Below are 15,248 nucleotides of genomic sequence, written 5' to 3'. Positions count from 1 at the left end.
AATCAAAGAGATTTTATACTTAAATTAAAATTTAAAAATTTTTATAATATAAATTAAAATTAAGAGATGATCCTAATATAATTATAAAAAATTAAGAGGCTCTAGGTAAAATTAACCCTAAATTTTATAATTTACCCTAGTCAAATTATGCTCACCCCATAATTAACAGTACATAGGTGAGTCTGAACGCATTCCCATTTCGTGATCAATTTTATCGCGAGAAAACGTTTTAAGTGAAACCCGTAATTCTACTAATTCCTTAGTGTCGGGATGTGTGAGTCACCAGTCGTCTCCTTTCTTTCTTCCTTCCTCCCTAAGCCCTTTTCCTTGGTTTCCAGCCTAAAGCCAATAAACTCAAACGCCTCGCGTGCTCTCCCTTTCTTCTCTTTCCAGGGGGAGAGAGAATTTTGAGGCTTTCTCACCTTCTACTTTGATACTTTTCTTCTCCGATTCATCAAACTGAAACCCTTTTTTAATACTTTGTCATGCACCGCTAACACAAGCAATCAATCTTTTCCAGAGAAGACCCTTTTGAACTTCTTGGGTATTTGACGGTTTTAGTCTACTGAATTTGGTTTTAGTGATCAGGATTTAGGGACAGGGATATGAAGGGTGAGGATCAATCGAGGTCTCTGTTCGGAATTTCTCTATCTGATCGACCTAAATGGCAGCAATTCCTTATTTGTTCTTCTGGGTTCTTCTTTGGTTATCTCGTTAATGGCATTTGCGAGGTCCGTTTAATGTATTTGGCATTATTTTGTATTTGGGTTTTTCTTTTCTTGTTTTTTTTTTGTTTGACTTTGATGGGCAGTTCTCATTTGGTGCTGTTTCTGTGTGTAACATGCATTTTTTTACTTTTTGTTTTTCTCCTTTTGGTTGTGCTCTGTTTGGTAACTGAGAAAATGCGAGAATTTCCGATCTTATCTCCTGTGTGATTTTGATATTGTTGAAAAGCAAACTAGTTTAGAAGCTGGTTTTACATGACGAAAAAGTATTAGAATTATTTACTTACGGAGTCCCTCTCTTCTCGCTTACATCCTTTTTCTCAACTACCAAACAGGTTGTGTTGATTCAATGGCATTCTGAGGCTCATTGTCGTGCTAAAAAGAGGATGTTCTTTTCTTGTTCTTTGTGCACTGTTTTATTGTTTTTGAATTCTTCTTTTGACCTCAATTTTTATGAATATTCATAAATTTGATAATTCTTCACTGGTTAATTTCAGGAATATGTGTATAATCGGCTTCAGTTCAGGTAAATCACCATTCCTAAACCAACTGTGACTTGGCGGCTAGTTCTATTCTATTATTCAAGTTTTAAGTGTAATCATTTGCTCTTTTTCGATTTCAGCTATGGCTGGTATTTCACTTTTGTGCAAGGATTTGTGTACCTGGTACTAATATGCTTTCAGGGTTTCACCACTAAGCAAATGGTGAACCCATGGAAAACGTATGTGAAACTCTCTGCCGTTCTTATGGGTTCTCATGGATTGACCAAGGGTTCCTTGGCCTTCCTTAACTATCCAGCCCAAATCATGTTCAAATCAACCAAGGTAAATTTAGTTTTGGTTGTTAAATTTCTTAACAAACGTTATTTTCTTCGTACCTGCTTTTTAATTAGACGAGTCTGCATGATTTTGACAATTTTTTAGGTGCTTCCTGTCATGGTAATGGGTGCCTTTATTCCGGGCTTGAGGAGGAAATATTCATTTCATGAATACATCTCTGCTCTGCTTCTAGTTATTGGTCTGATCCTTTTCACCTTAGCAGATGCCCAAACTTCTCCAAATTTTAGCATAATTGGCGTTCTAATGATCTGTGGTGCTTTAGTTATGGATTCTTTAATGGGGAACTTGCAAGAAGCAATTTTTACGATGAATCCTGACACAAAACAGGTGATCACGATTTCTCTTTGGTAAATGAATTCAATTCAATTCTAATTTGACAAAACTCCACTCTTTTATATTGATTTTTTATTACATTTCTTTTCTAACAGATTGAGGTGCTATTCTGCTCAACAGTAGTAGGATTGCCTTTCTTGCTTCCACCAATGATATTGACAGGAGAGCTGTTTAAGGCTTGGAATTCTTGTTCCCAAGTAAATAATATTTCTATTATTTAAATATCAGTATCTCTCTATACGTAAATATGTGTTATGTATGCTTATCTAATTTTTCTTCTAAAAGGCGTGTACACTTTTATGATCTTAATTACAATGGTTTGGGAGTTGTGTCGCACAAACTTGCTGGCCTACGCATGGCAAAAAGATCTAAGTAGGAGAAACCAATGGTTTGGTTGTTGATGGCCCTCTTCATTAGTATATATATTGGTGAATACAATATGCTAACATAGCCGAGCTTCAAGTGGTGATTTTTCTAATTGATGGATCGGAAGTGAGAATAGACCCAGCAACAAAAATATTGGAAATATGTAATAAATCATAATGAAAGGGAAAAGTAAAGCTGTGTGTGAAGATGTACATAATGTGTGTGCTACACATTAAGGGGTTGAGTGCAATGATGGAAGACAAAAGTTTATTTGCTCTGCTTCGATGGATGGAAATAGACACAGATGAAGATTGTATGTGTTTGATAACTCCTTTTGCTTGTTTTATATCTTCTTGATTAAGATCAAGATTGAAGATCAACAATACATGAAAATTTGATTTTTTATTTTTTATTTTTTGTGGTTTAGATCTTTACTACCATTGATGTTTATTGTTTGGACTCTGGACTAATAATGTGTTTTGTGTCAATTTCAGCATCCTTATGTGTATGGAGTGCTAGTATTTGAAGCAATGGCCACATTCATTGGGCAAGTGTCTGTTTTATCCCTTATTGCTATTTTTGGGGCTGCTGCCACTGCCATGGTATGTGTATTTTTAGCCTCCTATATATATATTTTTTTGTTGCGTTTTGCTCTATAATTTTAAATTTATTGTCTACTAGTTTAATACCCCACTCAAGGGACTAGTGGGTTGATCTACTGCTTGTTAGATGGGTTTGAAATGGGGGCATTGAGTTTTTTGGGAGAAAATCTCCAGTACATTATTACATCCATGGACCTTGTTACAGAATCTGTTGATTTTTGCGCATCCATGGTCTGTGGACCACTGAAATAGTAATGGTGGACATATACCTGTACAACCCAGCGTCTTTCTTTTATAGTGTTGGGCATGAGAGCAATTACTGAGTATATATCGTCTAATTTTCTGATGCTTTGCTCTCAATTTGTGATGTCTGATTTTTTTTCAACTTTTGAAAATTATGGGACTTGAAACATTCAATCATCATCAGAAAAAAGGTAGTATAAATTCTGTCTGTTGAAATTCAAGTGCTGGATTGCACAATTGCCACAGATATATCTAACAGCTGAGTTTGATTTCTACGTTGATGCAGATAACAACAGCTAGAAAGGCAGTCACCTTATTACTGTCATACATGATATTTACTAAGCCATTAACAGACCAGCATGGGACAGGGCTACTGCTCATAGGCATGGGAATAATACTGAAGATATTGCTAGATAACAATCCTCCCATTAGGCCGGGGAAGTCTCATTTGAAAGAAGAGACGAGTCTTGTTGATAACGGAGAGGGTGAAGGAGATGAAGAGAATAGGCCCTTAGTGTGAAGAATAAAGATGAAGCTCATAATTTATTTGTTATTTTGTTGGTTAAATTTAATCTTTGTTTCTGATTAAACACAAGGGGTAGTCACAGAATAGAAATAACAGAAGTATATCAAGGAAGAAAAGAGAGAACCAGAGGATAGAGAAATTGGCCAAAATACAGTTGTGATGTAAATTTTTTTTTAATTGCATTATTATAGAATAATGTTTTAGATTAAATGTTTCAATGAGTACACATAGTAACACAATTGTAGAAATTGCTATAATTGAATCATAATTTAGAAATTAATAGGGAATATCATAATTTGATTCATTTAAATTACTAATATATTATTAGACACGCATAGAAATAATAACTCAATTACAGAAACTGCTGGGTGATATCCAATTCAACTCAATGTACCATATAAGGATTCAGGCCAATGTCAAAAAAAAAAAAAAATTCGAGTAAAAAAATTACATAGATGGTATTAAGAATATGTAACGTTAAGATATCCTAACAGAAAATAATTTTTTTTTATATGACTTTCGATATTCAGTTTCTAAATTATTTTTATTGATGAAATATTTATTATATTAAAATTTATATTTATTCTATTAATTTAATATTTATTGAAAAAATTTTAATTTCATTAAACGTTTTGTATTACAAATTAATATCTATTTGATAACGTTACTTTTGTAAATTTTAACTTTTAAAAAGATAATTATTAATTTATATTTTTAATATTAATATTTAACCTTAAAAAAATATGAATATTAATTAATTTTTTTAAATATTTAAATAATATTAATAAAAAATTATAAAATTATAAAATAGCATTTACTCTTTATTAAACTCATACAAAATAACCCTTAAAATTTAAATATTTTAGTATTGTATGGCTTTAACTTTAGGTGGGTCCGTATAATTTACATAAAAATTCCACACCGTTGAGTAGTTTGGGCCCATTGTGGCGCTGAGCATGTGTCCCACGTGGCGCTGTAACTCGCGGAGAGCAGTGGAGAGGAGAGCCGAGCCCCAATTGAGGACCAGTCTAACGGTTTCAATTGAATGTTAGTTCCCCACCAGATCCTGATTAATGATACATCCAACGGTTCCAATTGAATGTTACTTCCCCACCTGATCGGACGGCCAAAAATTATCCCCACTTTTAATTAAATAAATTCTTCTGCTTTTTAGCGTGGTCAGTACTATTAGACTGAAACAAAAGCCACAAAATTTTTTCAAAAAGGTTCTCACTCTGCTGCTTTTTGAATCCTCACCATCACCGATACGAGAAAACAAAACGGAAAAATTATGAAAGGAGCCAAACGTTTTGTAGTCTCGGACTCGGCGCCGGACACCAACGACACGGCTGTGAGTCTCCTTCCCTTTTTTTTTTAGCTCCAAAAAACCCTAATTTAGTTCTTCTGTTCTATCAGATTGATTTTTATCTTCTTTCTTGTTTTTTTTTTAGTAGTGATATTGGAGTATTAGGAAACACAAATATCCATCAAGGTTAACTTAATATGTTGTGTGTGTGTGTGCGTGTGTGCTGTGGATGGGTTGGGAGTTTTTAATGCGTAAAGTGGTATTGGTTTTTCGATTTCTTAGGTAATATAGGTGAAATCGGGGTAAATGATTTGATATGTATATATTTTTTTGGCTGCTAGATATTCTGGCGCCGGTCTCAGGACTTTGAGCTCTATTGAGATAGTGAAGCAGAAGTTCTTGTATAGATTGTATATGGGATACGATTTCTTTATATGGGTGAAAACTTTTTGGTACTTCTACACAAATTTAGTTCTAGTATGCTATGACAGTTAGAATTGTCTGTTCTGATATTCTGCAGCGGGAAGCCTTCGAAGTACTATGTAGAGTTTGCTTTTACTGAATGTGGTAAAGTTACTCCATTTTTTATGAGACTTGAATAGAAAAGAAAAGTTTGTGACAAGAAAACACAATGGTTAAGTGATTTTTATTAAGAGAGTGCTTCTTCAGTTCATGTTGTTAGGAAATAGATAGACCTCTGACTTGAGTGTAGTGCACGTAAAACATGGAATTTATGGTGTTATGATATTTGCAAAATGCAAGAACCTTTATGTGCTTTTGTCTCTTCTTGAGGTTCGGCCGTGTTCTGAGAGCTGATTAAATGAATTTCATTGACATTGCAGTTGCGGAACAAAAGAATAATGGCAGGATCCTCTTTTGATGTTCGTAGGGCAGAACCATCTGAACAGCAGTCAACTGCTATGCCACCATTGGATGTGCACAGGGCTGAGTCTTCTCGACAGCATGTGAGAGCTCTCAATACTCAATTTGCCAGGTCTACTTTTTCTTTAGTATCACTACAGCTTTGATGTCATGGTCTATTTCTTATAGTCTTGCCTTCTGTTTTGTGATTAACGTTGACAAAAGGATTTCATCTCATGTTTATACATTTTTCTTTTGATGTGTTTGATTGTATTGCCTCCTCTTTATTTTCAAATTCTATTAATGGGTCTTTGGAATCATAAGGTATATATTCCTCACTAATTATATACTTGTTTGTTTGTCCAAGATCCCATGTGTGTTACTAAATGTCTGTTTTACTTCTATGTGTAATAGTTGGGTGCAAGCACAACTGAAGAATCACCCAGATGAAATTTGGGAAGATGGGGTTCGAGACTACCTTGCTCATGCTTCAAACATTATGGTATTTTGTTACAGTTCTTTATCTAATTTAAAGAGGTGGCATATATTTCTCATCTTCCTTTTGTTTATAGCAGCTCATGATCTGCTTTTTTCTTATTGCAGGAGAAGTTCAGTGATGTTGTGAAGTGGCTCAAAACAAATACTGTAAAAGGAGGAACTGCTGCTGAATCTCTTGGTGCTGAAAAGAATCTAGTGCCTGAAGTAAACAACAATGAGAGTAAGCTATTTCAGGGGAAAACTGGATTTGTTTCACCAAGTACGAATACAAGCTTTACTGCATCATGTAGCTCTGGTTTATTCTCCAGCAATCAAAGCTCTGGAGGAGTATTCTCTAGTAGCCAAAGCTCTGGTATGCTCACCAGTAATCAAAACTCTGGTTTATTCTCCAAGAGTCCAGGCACTGGATTCCATAGTTCTGGATTATTCTCCAACAGTCAGAGCTCAGCACTTTCTTCTGCCAATCAAAGCATTGGATTGTTCTCCACCAGTCAGGGCTCTGCGGGTTCTTTCACTAATCAAAGTTCTGGATTGTTCTCCAACAGTCAGAGCTCTGGACTTTCTTCTGGTAATCAAAGTTCTGGATTTTTTTCCAGCAACCAAAGCGCAGGAGTGTTTTCCAGTACTTCAACCCCTAGTTTGTTTGGTAGGTATTATACTGCATTACTTCAATTTAGATTGGTTATGACTTGTAAATCAATGGCTTTAAGATGCTAAGTTGGAAACACTTGCATGAGCAAAATACATTTGTGACACTGAAGTGGGTGCCATGCTCTAGAAAGAACCCAAATAAGGTAGTTTTATTCCAGTGGACGGTGGAGGTTAAAGTTTTCCATTGTAGGTTACAATATTTCTTCCTAAACATATAATATTGTAAAGTTCACTAAAATGAATATATCCAGATGATCATGGTAGGGCTATTATAAATTATAAGTTGTTTTTGGTGGAGTAAGGAATATACACATAAAGGATGGAAGATGGGATGGTGGTGTTGTAGTCACGACACTTGTATGCATAATCCTCAAATATTGGGTGTAAGAGGGATGCTTATCTGGCTACTTGTAACCACATCTTTAACTGATGGGATAAATGCCCGTCACAAACCTCGGTTGCTAGGGTTAGAAGGTTACAACTAATAACCTTTATTATATGCATCAATAATTGCATTTTTTTATATGGAGCTGAAGATGCTACTTTAGTGTGCGTGATGTGAAGTCTGACTCTGTTCTTTCCTATGCTGTGTCTCAGGGAGTCAAAACTTGGCTTCCACAAACAATAACACTTCAGATGACGTCGATGATGGTGAGATGATGAAATTTTTGTATTTGTTTTTTGCGATTTGTGATTCTCCAATGCTGTTACTTATTTTAACTTCAACCCTGTAGAGCCTGTTTTTCTTTGATCTTCCTTTTCATCATCTAATGTGATAAGATATAATTACAAAGTTTGCACTTCTCTATTGTAATTGCTTTGGGTTTCATGTGATAATGATGTTTGAAAAAAGGTTTTAAAGGCTTAAAATAGAATATCTAGGTTTAGATTTGTGTTTTCATGATTTTGGCTTTCTTTCGTGGTCGAAGAACTTATCCACTTAGAGCTTAATTTAAACAATATTTTTGCATGCTTTTTAAAATTGAGATCCAAAATAGCAGTGGGTACTGTCATCAGTTGTTTCAGAGATATTTTCCTACATGGCCTGAAAGATTCCAATCATCCACTGGGGGGGCAGCGCCGCAACCCAATATATATAAAGGAAGAAAATTAAAAAAAAAATACACAAATAATAATGATGATAATGAGTAGTTTTAGTTTACATTGATATTGAATTGAGCTGCTTTTTTTTTTTTTTTTCTGATTTATCAGAAAATGAACCAGAGCAACCCAGCAGCCCATCAGTCAAAAAGTCTGAAGAGAAGGGTATTGTTGTAGTTCATGAAGTCAAGTGCAAGCTGTATGTCAAGGTAAAATATATCACTCTATGCCTTGGAGGCATTTAAGGATCATCTTTTTGGTATTAAGCTATTCACTTTCCCAATTTCTGCATTAAGGGGGGAGAAGTATTTGAATTGTTGGAAAATTTAGCCTTTTCAACTGTTGTGGCGTTTGAAGTGATGTTTGTTCGTGTTTTATGAATAAATTATTTGGTTTTTGCTCCTTGGTATGACCAGTCAAGCAGCAGCAGAGCTATTGTATCTCTTTATATATATATATATATATATATATATATATATATATATATATATATTTGATCCCACTAAAATTTTAGGTTTTTTAAAGTTATCCTTGAAATAATCTTGCTCCACTAACATTACCCATTTCTATAGATATTTCACTTTAGCAGTATTTTTATCCAATAAAATTTTAAGTTTGCCCACATTGAATTTTTAAATTTGCTTCCAAAGTAATCTCACTCCTATTAGCTCCATCCATTTATTTGGACATTTCATTTTAATGGTATTTCACCTACGAAAATTTTAGATTTGCCCCAAATTTGTTCTCAAAGTAAATTGATATTGTTATGAAAAGTCAATATTTATATTTAGTTGCATTTCTATTTACTATAGGATTTATATTCCTAAATAGATATGATTTGTGTTCCTAATTAGTAGACCTATATAGTTAGGATTTATAATACTAATTAAGTGGAGTAATTATGGGAGATTTATATATAAATATGTAATGTTCTATTTTATAAAATTAATGAGAATAAATATGTAGCTTTTTTTTTTTTTTTTGTTCTTTCCCTTCTCTTCCTTTCTTTCTTTTTCTTCTTAAATCTTAACAGATATCATGTGTACATGTATTATATTGCTTTCACTGACAAATCCCACTGCAGTCAAGTGATCCAGCAGACAAAGACACATGGAAAGACAAAGGTACTGGGCAGCTTTCTATCAAATGCAAAGAGGATGTTGGCAAGGGGACAAAAGAATCCAAACCAACGATAGTTGTCCGAAATGATGTACGTTCTATTGCAGACTTATCTTGGATCTTAAAATATTTTATTAATGATATAATCATTAACTAGTTTCTTCCCCCACACCCTTATCGCAAAATTATTATGCATGGCAACTGTTAATTGGTGCACCATAAATTTTACTCCACACTGTTGCTATTAAAACTATTGCATTTGGCTGCATGTGTTGATTTACTTTCTGTTCTGTTATGCTGATGGCAGGTGGGAAGAGTGTTATTAAATGCTTTGCTATATCCAGGAATCAAGACAAATGCACAAAAGAATTCCCTCGTTGCAATATTTCATACTGCGGTAACACTTGTTCTGCTGAGTATTTGTACCTTTGTGAATTTACAATATTTTTGTTAGGTTTATTATAGTCTTCAGATCATATAAGTGCCTCTTCTCCATATAGTATATTGATTTATTCAGTTTAGTTTCAGTATTTCTTTAAGGATTATTTAGTTAAATGAATAGTTGTGTGATTAGCATGTGGAATGGATTGCCAAGTTAGATGGGAGGGTGTAGATTAAAAAGGTTTAATAAGGGCATGGATTTAATATGTGATGTGATGTAACCAAAGCATAAATAGTCTTGTAAGACTATTTTGTATGCGGTTCTTGTTCTTTGCAGTTTTCTCCAAACGCAATATATATTATTCCAGCCTAGATCTAGACTATTGTAGCCTAATTTGCATCAGGATCAAATAATAGTACTTGATAGTGTGTTTATTTTCTGTTTTCCTGTAGAGAAGTGGTGAACATAAAATGCATTACTGTCAGTGTGGGCACTGGGGTTAGGAATTGCAAGACTGCTAAAACTCTTTAGATAGCAGCTCCTTCCTTTTCAAACATGATATCCGTTTTTTATCCCGTTGAAATGTGATAACTTTAGACCTTTCACTAAATTATGTTATTTGTGTTACGGCCCTACAGTTTTTACACTAGAATGGAACATTTAAAACTTTTGTTTCCCCTAAACCAGTAGCTACAAAATTTTCAAATGTTTGTCGGAAAAGCTATTATGTTAGATATTTGTGTATATGAGAAGCACAATCCTTGTCCAAATAAATATTCAATTTTTATGCTCTTTAGCTATTTTACTGGAATTTCATGTGAAAAGCTATTAAGTGTCCACAGTTGGACATTTTTTAATAAGCCATAAAAAATAATGAGTTCTAGTTGCACTTTCTTTAGATCTTTTTCGACTCAGTATTTCTCGGAGTACTTATTGTATTCTATGTCCTGAAACTTAAATTGGCTTTTGTAGGGTGATGATGGTGGCAATAGTGAAAATGTGGTGGCACGCACCTTCTTAATTAGAACAAAAACAGAGGAGGATCGAAATAAATTAGCAACAGCAATACAAGAATATGCTCCTGCATCATGAAATTAATTGAATGACATGATCCTCAAATTTTGCAGTGATGAGCTTGTTAGGAGCTAAGCCAACTTGTTTGGGGAGCCAAAAATTAACTGGGGTCAATTTTCATAATTTGGTCCCGTTAAATTAATTGTATTTAAATTACTTGTACAATGAGAGAAAAAAAAAAATGATCCATTTAAACATTAAAATTATATGGTATTTTCTTGTTAAATGATGTATAGCAGTTTTCATTTGTAATTTTGGTGAATGAGCAAGGGAAGGCTATAGTTCTTCATTGCTTTAAATCGGTCAGAACTTCTGGAGCTTGTATCCAATAGAAGGGCTTGCTTGGATCCAGTTCACTATATGTGCTACTACAGTGTAAAATATATTAGATATATGGTGAATTGAATTTAAGTAAAAAAAAAAAAAAAATCCAGTAAACAAAGAAAGCCAATGAATGCAAAATAAAATATTTTGAAATGCAAATAAATAGGCTAGAATGCGTATCCCTTAAACTATATGTTAGAAATTTAATATTTATTTACATTTAATAACCAAAAAAAAAAAAAAAAAAAACTCTTATTCCACGACACCACATAAATAAGGCCAAAACAGGTCCGTTATAAGAGTTCAGCTCCTTAGATTCTTGTTAATGTTGTACAAATAATCTGTGTTAGCTAAAATATTCTAGCAAACAAGTGATAATCTAAGTGATGGGGCAGTTGGGATTTGTGTACATGATGCCCAGCGGATGATTGACTCAGTGACTATGATATTAAGTTGATCAAGCTCGCCAAGTCCAATGGTGTGATTCCTTCTGCTGTGGATGCTGGAAACCCTTGACCCATTGATTCCTTCTCGTCGAAATTCCGACCTTTGCATTATTTCTCCTACTCCACGTTTCACAGAAGATGTGTCTGGCAATACAAATGGCTTTTCTGTGGTGGACTCTGCATTTGCCAACAAGAGCTCATATTAGAGGTTTTATGTACATAACACGCTCTATCTATAGAAAAGTTTAATCCAAGAAAAACCTTAAACTCTCATTGTTCTTGAATGTAGAGTAAAAAGAAGGTGATGCCATAGTTATCTCTTGCAGTGAATTACTTCAGTAGCTACTATATACAGTGGAAAAAACATAGAACATCGCATACGCACCTCCATGAATTGAATCCATATTTGACTCAATGGGGTTAAATCCAAAGGCAACCTCTCCTTTCTCAACTGCAGAATTTGGACCGAAGAAGGTAAAGCTTAACATTGATGGGATTGTGGTTGGGAACTCTGTTGCACCGGATTCATCACAGTTGCTAAAAGAGAAACCTCCTGATGCAGAGCATGGAGTATCGTTGTCGGCTAGCAATGAAGAAAATGATGTAAATGTAGGGGATTGCTCCTCTTGACCTTCACCAGTTACAGGTGATCCATAGCTGAAACTATAGTCTTGACCCCTTGTAATAAACGGGATAGAGAAAGAATCACCACCCATTTCTAGATGTTCAAAGTCTAAGTTGTCCTGCTTGTAAGATTGAGTTGTCTCTGCACAATCCTGCATCCAGGAGTGAGCTGTAAAAAGACAGTACCCCTATTATAAGAGGAGCTTCTGAGCCTTGTGGTATAATATTCAACCAAGTAAAAGCTAAGATCATGACTTAAAATAGGCTATACCAAAAAACGTAAAAAATTACTAGAACCTTTTCTCATCATTTATATCAGTCTTACATTCTGATGCAAAAGCTGCTGGTTTGCAGTAGCACTGTGTATTGACACATTTAGAATTCAACTACCGTCTTCAGATACAGATTTTTTTTTCTCTGGATCAGATTTGACTGACTGTTCCCAAATAAAGCACTCAATAAAAAAAAAAAAAAAGCTTTTGAAAACCAGAGAAAAAAAAAGAAGAGGTAATTTGGCTTCCCAAAAATTCATTCCAGTAATATTATTTAGAAAAATAAGTTCTCCTGAAAAAGAATTTTAAAAAATCAGAGGCCAAGGAACTAACTAATTTGTAACTCTTTGTAAACTAGAAACAGAATTGAGTTCTATAAGTGCTTATCACAAAATGCAATAATGAAGGTGAAACAAAAGCCCTTCACAGGACATTCACTTCATATATTATGACCTAATTAAGCAGCCTGTCAAAAAGAAACACTTCTTCAATTTTACTGTACTTCCAATCATCAAATCATTTCTCAATTTTGATGAACCACCAATCACATTAAGGAACCATGGATTTAGCTTTGCAAAATCATAAGCAGAGTTTTCCTGGTAGCACGCTATAAATCCTCATCTAGTCATAAAAACATGCAGGCATGGGAAATACCTAAAACTTGACCAGTACTGAGCCTCTTTGAAGGATCCACGCAAAGCATTCCAGTTATCAAGTCCTTTGCAGATGCTGATATTTGATCCCATGGATTAGGAGGGAACCGAAGATCAGCAGCCCTAACTGCATCAAAGATCCTTGATTTAGTCTTTCCCCAGAATGGAGGCATCCCACTAAGAAGAATGTAAAGAATTACACCAGCACTCCACACATCAGCAGCCTGGTTATATCCTCCAGCCAGTACCTCAGGGGCAATATAAAATGGGCTTCCGACCGTTCCATGCAAATTATACCCTGTACATGCAAATGTTGTGTGCTTAGAATGGAAAATGTTTTGAATTTCTTATTGATAATGACATGTGCTAATGAAATAAAAAAGGATAAAAGCCTTACCTGGTTTTATGTAAGTTGCAAGACCAAAGTCTGCCAATTTGATTGGTGATGATGAAGACTTGGTGGCTAAGAGAACGTTCTCTGGCTTCAAATCTCTGTGCACAATGCCATTCTCATGACAGTATTGAACCACTTGCATAAGATGCCTAAAAATAACCTGAGCGTCATGTTCTGAGAACCTCCCATACTTCTCAAGCTGGTGAAAAAGCTCTCCTCCTGCACATAACTCCATCAACAGATGCACATATTTATCCTCTTCATAGACTGCTTCAAGATTTACGACATTTGGATGCCCAAATAACCTAGTCATTATTTCAATTTCAAGCTTCACACTCCGCACATCTTCAGGTGTGACCAATCTATCTTTAGCAATAGATTTGCAAGCCAAAAGCTCACCAGTCATCTTATCTGAGCATGCCCTTATAACACCAAATCGACCCCATCCCAATTGCTCACCAAGGACATACCGATCTTTAAAATTTGAAATTTCAGTAGCATCCAAAATAGTCTGAGTCAAGTTTGATACTTTGTAACATTTGCAAGATGGTAATGAAGGCTGGTCGATGCCATTGATATTGGGAATATCCATACCACCAAGGCACAATCCTAATTATGAGAAAACATTAATCAAAACCACACTCTATTTCTAACTTTTGTCACACAACTAACTCAGCTGCTATTGATTCCACTGTAGCATCTGGGTTAGCACAATTATGAGGCCAAATATGAGATCAATCCAGCAAAAGACCATCTAATGCTGTATAAATAAAGCAAACCCACAATTCCCGAATAGAAATTTCTGGAAAGCATCTATGTGCTCGTCAATCACCTAGTTCATGACACAGAATTTAAATTTCAGTACCTTGCTCAAATTATGTACACACAACTTGTAAGCTGTATGACAAGGCAGAAAAAGCATAATCCATATTTCAAACTTGCATCACACATGGCACATCCCAAAGTGAACTCAAACTCAAGCTAAGCAATTAAATTTCCTCAAGAAAAATCCAAACTCACGACAAAAGAATCAAAACTGAAACTTTTTGAACTCTTTAAAACTTGATCACCAGAAAGCTACCAAAATATTTGAAAGAAAAGCAAACAGAGAATTAGAAAAGAAACCCATAAGAAAAAACCATAAATCCTTTGACTAAAGATCAAAATTCAATGCCAACCCTTCAAACGATATACAAAAACAACCATAAAAGTTTACACCTTTATGAAGGAAACAAACAAAAAATGCACCAAAAGAATACAAGTCTTATAATGAGAGAAAGAGAGACAGAGAGAGAGAGAGAGAGAGAGAGCGAGAGGGAGAGGGGAGAAGGTGGAGGCTCTGACCTGTTCTTGTAAACCATTGAAGAAGAGGAGAGAGGTGAGCTAAAGCAAAGTCTATGGAGTCCAAAACCAGTCATTGGATTTCTCTCCGTTTTCACATTTGCATTCTAGTTCAAAACCCATTTTCTGTCTTCTAGCGTGACCGGTAACCGGAAGAACCTGTTTCCATCTCTCTAACATTTCTCAGAATCTTGAAGATTTGCCACTCAATAATATGCAAAAAAGATAGGTGCACACCATCACTCCTATTGATTGACAGGTGTCAAAGTTGCTTCATCCTGCAGTAACTTAATTACAATCACTGATGCACACCTGGAGCTGAAGTGCACATATCATTATTTTGTTTTTATTCTGGAAAATTAAATTCCTCCAATATTTCTGCATATTTTATTTATTTATTTATTTATTTTAGGGTACCTGTCATGTGGGTTAGTGGGTAACTGTGGGGCCAATAAGCGAAACCATAGGTTAGATGGATGGTCATGATCATGTCCCTATAGACGCCCTTTCTAGTGATTGTGGGTCCAGAGGATAGCATGATGTTCCACGTGGGCCATTATGAGTGGCT

General features: G+C 34.9%; 3 protein-coding genes across 6 annotated transcripts; 2 read left to right on the top strand and 1 right to left on the bottom strand.

The window, feature by feature from the left end:
* Positions 1-283: 283 nt before the first annotated feature.
* On the top strand, positions 284-3,844 carry LOC110654793 (UDP-galactose/UDP-glucose transporter 4). The gene is made up of 7 exons (XM_021810893.2): positions 284-731; positions 1,223-1,251; positions 1,348-1,549; positions 1,649-1,891; positions 1,993-2,094; positions 2,758-2,865; positions 3,395-3,844. Exons 1-7 carry the CDS (start codon positions 606-608, stop codon positions 3,626-3,628), a joined length of 1,044 nt encoding a protein of 347 aa, XP_021666585.2. The 5' UTR covers positions 284-605; the 3' UTR covers positions 3,629-3,844.
* A 963-nt stretch (positions 3,845-4,807) lies between these two features.
* Positions 4,808-10,878, top strand: LOC110654795 (nucleoporin NUP152). Of its 2 annotated transcripts, XM_021810898.2 has the most exons (9): positions 4,808-4,985; positions 5,783-5,934; positions 6,216-6,303; positions 6,405-6,945; positions 7,548-7,601; positions 8,163-8,260; positions 9,136-9,261; positions 9,478-9,567; positions 10,525-10,878. In XM_021810898.2, the coding sequence occupies exons 1-9, from the start codon at positions 4,926-4,928 to the stop codon at positions 10,642-10,644; spliced, it is 1,329 nt and encodes a 442-aa protein (XP_021666590.2). In that variant the 5' UTR covers positions 4,808-4,925; the 3' UTR covers positions 10,645-10,878. The 2 variants fall into 2 exon arrangements, with proteins under 2 accessions (XP_021666590.2, XP_021666591.2); XM_021810899.2 differs by lacking the exon at positions 4,808-4,985 and having other exon boundaries at positions 5,783-5,905.
* A 235-nt stretch (positions 10,879-11,113) lies between these two features.
* Positions 11,114-14,843, bottom strand: LOC110654794 (calcium-dependent protein kinase 26). Of its 3 annotated transcripts, none has more exons than XM_021810896.2 (5): positions 14,684-14,843; positions 13,343-13,948; positions 12,947-13,243; positions 11,782-12,189; positions 11,114-11,573 (listed from the first exon to the last, which is right to left on the bottom strand). In XM_021810896.2, the coding sequence occupies exons 2-5, from the start codon at positions 13,929-13,931 to the stop codon at positions 11,311-11,313; spliced, it is 1,557 nt and encodes a 518-aa protein (XP_021666588.2). In that variant the 5' UTR covers positions 13,932-13,948; positions 14,684-14,843; the 3' UTR covers positions 11,114-11,310. The 3 variants fall into 3 exon arrangements, with proteins under 3 accessions (XP_021666588.2, XP_021666586.2, XP_021666587.2); XM_021810894.2 differs by having other exon boundaries at positions 13,343-14,171; positions 14,684-14,842; XM_021810895.2 differs by lacking the exon at positions 14,684-14,843 and having other exon boundaries at positions 13,343-14,649.
* Between the last annotated feature and the right edge of the window lie 405 nt (positions 14,844-15,248).

The sequence above is a fragment of the Hevea brasiliensis genome, chromosome 9, assembly GCF_030052815.1.
Source record: "Hevea brasiliensis isolate MT/VB/25A 57/8 chromosome 9, ASM3005281v1, whole genome shotgun sequence".
Taxonomy (NCBI): Eukaryota; Viridiplantae; Streptophyta; class Magnoliopsida; order Malpighiales; family Euphorbiaceae; genus Hevea; species Hevea brasiliensis.
Note: the sequence above shows the minus strand (reverse complement) of the source record. Positions and strands in the feature narration are given on the sequence as shown.

What these genes read in the sequence shown, in the direction of transcription:
- LOC110654793 (XM_021810893.2), top strand. Translation starts at nt 606, where the DNA reads ATGAAGGGTGAGGATCAATCGAGGTCTCTGTTCGGAATTTCTCTATCT. An exon ending in TCGTTAATGGCATTTGCGAG is followed by an intron (nt 732 to 1,222) that starts GTCCGTTTAATG and finishes GGTTAATTTCAG; the next exon opens with GAATATGTGTATAATCGGCT. An exon ending in TCATGTTCAAATCAACCAAG is followed by an intron (nt 1,550 to 1,648) that starts GTAAATTTAGTT and finishes ACAATTTTTTAG; the next exon opens with GTGCTTCCTGTCATGGTAAT.
- LOC110654795 (XM_021810898.2), top strand. Translation starts at nt 4,926, where the DNA reads ATGAAAGGAGCCAAACGTTTTGTAGTCTCGGACTCGGCGCCGGACACC. An exon ending in TTCAACCCCTAGTTTGTTTG is followed by an intron (nt 6,946 to 7,547) that starts GTAGGTATTATA and finishes GCTGTGTCTCAG; the next exon opens with GGAGTCAAAACTTGGCTTCC. An exon ending in TTGCAATATTTCATACTGCG is followed by an intron (nt 9,568 to 10,524) that starts GTAACACTTGTT and finishes TGGCTTTTGTAG; the next exon opens with GGTGATGATGGTGGCAATAG.
- LOC110654794 (XM_021810896.2), bottom strand. Translation starts at nt 13,931, where the DNA reads ATGGATATTCCCAATATCAATGGCATCGACCAGCCTTCATTACCATCT. An exon ending in TGCAACTTACATAAAACCAG is followed by an intron (nt 13,244 to 13,342) that starts GTAAGGCTTTTA and finishes TTGCATGTACAG; the next exon opens with GGTATAATTTGCATGGAACG. An exon ending in TATGGATTCAATTCATGGAG is followed by an intron (nt 11,574 to 11,781) that starts GTGCGTATGCGA and finishes TGGCAAATGCAG; the next exon opens with AGTCCACCACAGAAAAGCCA.